The sequence below is a fragment of the Sardina pilchardus genome, chromosome 21 (assembly GCF_963854185.1).
Source record: "Sardina pilchardus chromosome 21, fSarPil1.1, whole genome shotgun sequence".
NCBI classification, from domain to species: domain Eukaryota; kingdom Metazoa; phylum Chordata; class Actinopteri; order Clupeiformes; family Clupeidae; genus Sardina; species Sardina pilchardus.
Genome location: NC_085014.1, coordinates 23,958,727 through 23,963,674, shown reverse-complemented (window position 1 = coordinate 23,963,674; position 4,948 = coordinate 23,958,727). Strand labels below are relative to the sequence as shown.

The window sequence follows — 4,948 nt, the reverse complement described above, 5'->3', positions numbered from 1 at the left end:
CATTTGTCTGTATGTCTTAAATGTGCTGCAACATCGATCGTTGACATGGCTATGAAGGCTCTGAGAGGAAATCTTTGGCATGAGGAAATGCACAATATGTAAATAAGTTGAAACCACAATAGGTCATTTTGTGCACCTGCTACATCATCATTCTGGTGGAACAGGGAAGTTTTTGTTTAATTGTTCATTCAGGGAAATGATTAAATCATCTGGTACTTTTCCTCTGGATTCTGTTTCATTCTGTCTATAATAAGTTATGGTAACACTTTAGTTTGGGGTGTCGCTGTTACAGTGTACCTACCTAATTAGGTACAGTGGTACAACCTGTGTAACAACATGTACTATCAGGTACTATCATTGTACTTGCATTATGTATTTGTGGGTACCTACATATACTGTAGTTGTTACATTGTAATACTGAGTGCTTTTACAAAACTTTACCAATTTGCCTACATTTTTCATCAGAGGCAAAGGGCTGACCTGAGACCTGCTGGATGGGGTAAATCTGGTCATGAAAGATTTGATATACAAACCATTCTTAGCTCCAGTCAAGGGGTCATTGTCTTCATGTAACAGCTGTGCTGCTACAACCTTGTTACGGGTTTATGGCACTGTTTCAAAGAGTAATAAGTGTGTACCAACACAGTTGATACAGTACATGTGCTACATAGGGTAATGGCAGACATGTTCCAAGACATCAAAGACACAACATACATGTCATATGTGCATGCAAGTAATTGACTGGTACACTTAACAGGTTTATTCCACAGTAACAAAGGTGTAGCAGTGCAGCTATTACATCTATCAACTGTGTTGGTACACACTTATTACTCTTTGATACAGTGACATAAACCCGTAACAAGGTTGTAGCAGCACAGCTGTTACATGTACACTGAAGACAATGACCCCTTGACTGGAGCTAAGAATGGTTTGTATATCAAATCTTTCATGACCAGATTTACCCCATCCAGCAGGTCTCAGGTCAGCCCTTTGCCTCTGATGAAAAATGTAGGCAAATTGGTAAAGTTTTGTAAAAGCACTCAGTATTACAATGTAACAACTATATGTAGGTACCCACAAATACATAATGCAAGTACAATGATAGTACCTGATAGTACATGTTGTTACACAGGTTGTACCACTGTACCTAATTAGGTAGGTACAGTGTAACAACGACACCCCAAACTAAAGTGTTACCTAAGTTATTGGTCCTGATGAGGGCAAATGGACAGGGGCCTTTAGACAGGCAATATGCATGGCATTGAAAAGAGTTAGAGAGAAGTCATTTTTGCAGGCTGTACTTACATCACTGTTTCAAGTTTGTAAAGTTGTTTAAAACTTTCTGTGATGAAGCCTTGCCCACAGGCACTGCTCCTCTAGACCCCCAATCTCCTAGTGAGCGGCGCACCAACAACGGGTGTCTGCGGCTCCCACCGGATTGTCTCCAGCCTCCGTGAAATCCTCGCCCGCTGACGCCCTGCCCTATAGTTAGTCTGCTGAGCGGCCCATGACGGCCACTTCATGTGTGTGTGAGATTCCCGAGCTGCTGCGAGTGCGACGCCATATAAAGCCCCGCGCTCCAGTCCCTGACACTTCTCCCACGGAACGCCAGCCTCACTTATTGGACTATGATGGCCGTCAGGGTGTCCTCGTACCGCAGGCTCTTTGAGGAGCAGCAGCAGCAGCAGTGGAATGGAGCTAGAGCTGGAGCCGGGGCTGGACAAGTGGTGTCCTCCGCCAGGTCAGTGCCCGCATCTTAACCTGCCCGTGTGGGATACAGGAGGTAGCCTAGAGACTCGGTCCAAGGGCCTCAGAATCCAATGGGTTATGTGGAACAGATAGAAGCAGACAGGCCTGTCTGTGAAACGTGTGTGGAAGTTTCCAACTGTTTTTATGTTTTACCCATATGATGTCATGTGGATGTTGGATGCTGTGGCTTTACGTAATAGAATTGTGGTGTCAGTCTGATGAGCATTCGCACTGGTTGCTTATTTGTAACTCTCAGTTTTATGTGCTGCAATGGTTGCATCTTCAGAGGTTGTAGTAGATAGGAATGAGGTAGGCTGGGGTTGTAAACTGTTTGTTTAATCTGATATTTTACTACCCTAACAGTGGTGCCGTACTGTTTACAAAGACCACACCTAGCAGGATTGCACATAGTGGCAGTGACCTTGAACTGACATTATTTAGCTTGTTATGAACACAAGTAGACATCCGGCACCATCAAGAGATACAAATGGCAGCAATTCAACACAGTATTTGCATTTTGCAGTGACCGAGAAATGTTTCTGTTATTTTGTTTGCAACTCAGTTCATTAAAAGTTAATTCTCCTGCTTGTAGTGGTGGGAACAGAGGAGAAGTTCCAGAACATTCTGTGGTAGAGTTTGTTTAGCAGCAGGGTGTGGGCCCTCACAAATCTTGCATGACATCAACAAAGCGCTCCTCCCAGCTGAGGCCACCAGCGATGGAATATTCCGTGACCAATGACAAGCTTCTCAATCCACAGGGGCGGAGCCAACGGCTGCCCGTGGCCTGAGCCGGACTTTGCGGCGGCACGTGCGCTGAACAAAGAGAGCGTGATCCGCTTCGCCAAGGAGCGCTCCCTCATGGCGGCCCTCAACGACCGTCTGGCCGTCCTCGTCGACGTGGTGAGAATGAGACTAGGCTGGGCTCTTGAGATGGGCCCTCCTCACACCTCCTTTGAAATGTCCCACCAAGTCATGAGCAAGAGTGTGCTGGAATAGAATGAGGGCAACAGTACCAACCCTGCATGATTCTCTTGGAAGAACACGCACACACACACACACACACACACACACACACACACACACACACACACACACACACACATCCACATCCCGTTTGGACTAATCTACTTTTACGTAGCATGTGTCTCTTCATACTCATACATGATTCTCTTAGAAGAACACACACACACACACACACACACACACACACACACACACACATCCACATCCCATTTGGACTAATCTACTTTTAACAGGATCTGTAGTACAGAAGCATTCATACTCTTGTCAAATCTTGGCATGATGCCAACACATACAGTAAATTAAATCTCACAGTGAGTTTTTGAATAAAAATTCTCTCGGTTTCAGGCGCGGTGTCTGGAGGAGGAGAATGAGTCGCTGGAGGTGCAGATCCTGGAGATGAAGGAGCGAATGGGAATGGAGGGAGAGGACTCCACCGCCGTCACCACCCGCGGCCCTGCCGACTACAGCCTGGACGCCGTGGTGGAGAGACTGCGCCGCGAGAAGGTGCAGCACTGCACACTATACTGTAGATCTCCCAACGCATTTATTCTGTACATACACACACTACAGTAGGTATTCTGTACATACACACACTAGGTATTCTGTACATCCACACACTAGGTATTCTGTACATACACACACTACGTATTCTGTACATACACACACTACGTATTCTGTACATACACACTATTGATTCTGTGCATACACACACTGCTGATTCCGTACATATAGTACATAGGACGAATGGGACACGGAATGCAAGACTCTTCCCTTGCAGGCCTGTAGTGTACTTCTCAGCCTTTTCAGATATGGTGTTCCTTCATGTCTGGTGGCTTTTGTTTCCTTCAGGAGGAGATTCTGCGTGACACAGAGGACCTGAGGAAGGAGCTGGCGTGTCTGCAGGCTGAGTATGAGAAGGCGGCGGAGCAGCGCACCCTCATCCAGCTGGAGAAGGAGGATGTTGCCGTGGTAATGCTGCGCATCCTCATTTGCTCTTCTCAATGTTAGCAGCATTGGGTCTGTGAACTGGCATCAGTATTGTTCTATCACTGCATTTATTACTACAGACGTCCATTTACTGCATCTATTCTATAGAAAGTTCAGCTTGTTTAATAATAGGCGAGTCCACCTGGTGAACTTTCACATTTGTCCACTAGGTGGCAGTATTGGCTAGTGACTTTTTCTCCCTCAGCCTTTGCTCATAGGTGCCATTGGCACTGAGGACCGTCTCGGATTTGACTGCCTTTGGTTTTGGGCAGCGTGTCAACACAGCTGCTTCATCTGCAGATGATATCTCCCCCTCAACAACAACACACACACACACACACACACACGCACACATATACACACATACACACACACACACATACATACACATATACATACACACACACACACCCAAACCCCCTCCTCTCCATTACCAGTCTCTGAGACTCGGGGCCAACTGGCCGCCATGCAACCAGAGCCCTGCCCGGCCGTCCTCGAAAAGCCCACTCAGGCCAGCCATGCATGTCCGAACACATCCGCAGGCGTGTGAGAACAGGCAGATGCGAGCGAGCCGTTAGCATGACACCTAATGCAGCTCAGCCGGCCCGGGATTTCATGTCGCACAGTTTCATGTCTGGGTGCTGTGTCGACGATATGGTGATTCCATTACCGGTTGAGCTTTGCTCCTAGTACGCTGTAGCCTGTGTGTGTGTGTGTGTGTGTGTGTGTGTGTGTGTGTGTTTGTGTGTGAGGGTGGGGGGTGTGAAAGAGAGGAGTGAGATCTGGCTGAAGGCAAAAGTAGCCACAGCTGTAGTTGTATGTAGGTTTAGGGGGTTGAAAGAGCCATTGTGGGAGACCCCGAAGATGCTCGGTGGGCTCATCGGAAATCATCCTCCCGTTATTAACGTTGACCTCTGGCCAGAAATTCCAGGCCCCGTGTCCCTGGAGACCAGGCTCCGGGCCCGCCAGGGCTCTCAAGCTGTCGGAATTCTGGCACGTTCCCGTTCCCCGGGATCACCATCCGTGATGTCATGGACGCTTGATTACCTGTGGTGTTCCGTGGAAGCCTTTCGGGGCGATAAAGACGCCTTTTCGGATTTGAGATGGCGTGGTTTTGGGTTACAAGCCCACCCGCGGCTCTACCCAGGGAGCGGTGGGAGCGTCCGGCTCCAGCGCTACACAAAGCCCC

The 4,948-nt window shown here is 47.9% G+C and overlaps 1 protein-coding gene across 1 annotated transcript in view; it reads left to right on the top strand.

The window, feature by feature from the left end:
- Positions 1-1,631: 1,631 nt before the first annotated feature.
- Positions 1,632-4,948, top strand: part of LOC134068605 (peripherin-like) — a 5,818-nt gene continuing 2,501 nt past the window's right edge. The window contains exons 1-4 of the mRNA XM_062524291.1: positions 1,632-1,741; positions 2,508-2,649; positions 3,118-3,276; positions 3,622-3,741. Coding sequence (XP_062380275.1) covers positions 1,632-1,741; positions 2,508-2,649; positions 3,118-3,276; positions 3,622-3,741 — 531 coding nt within the window. The remainder of the gene's footprint in view (positions 1,742-2,507; positions 2,650-3,117; positions 3,277-3,621; positions 3,742-4,948) is intronic.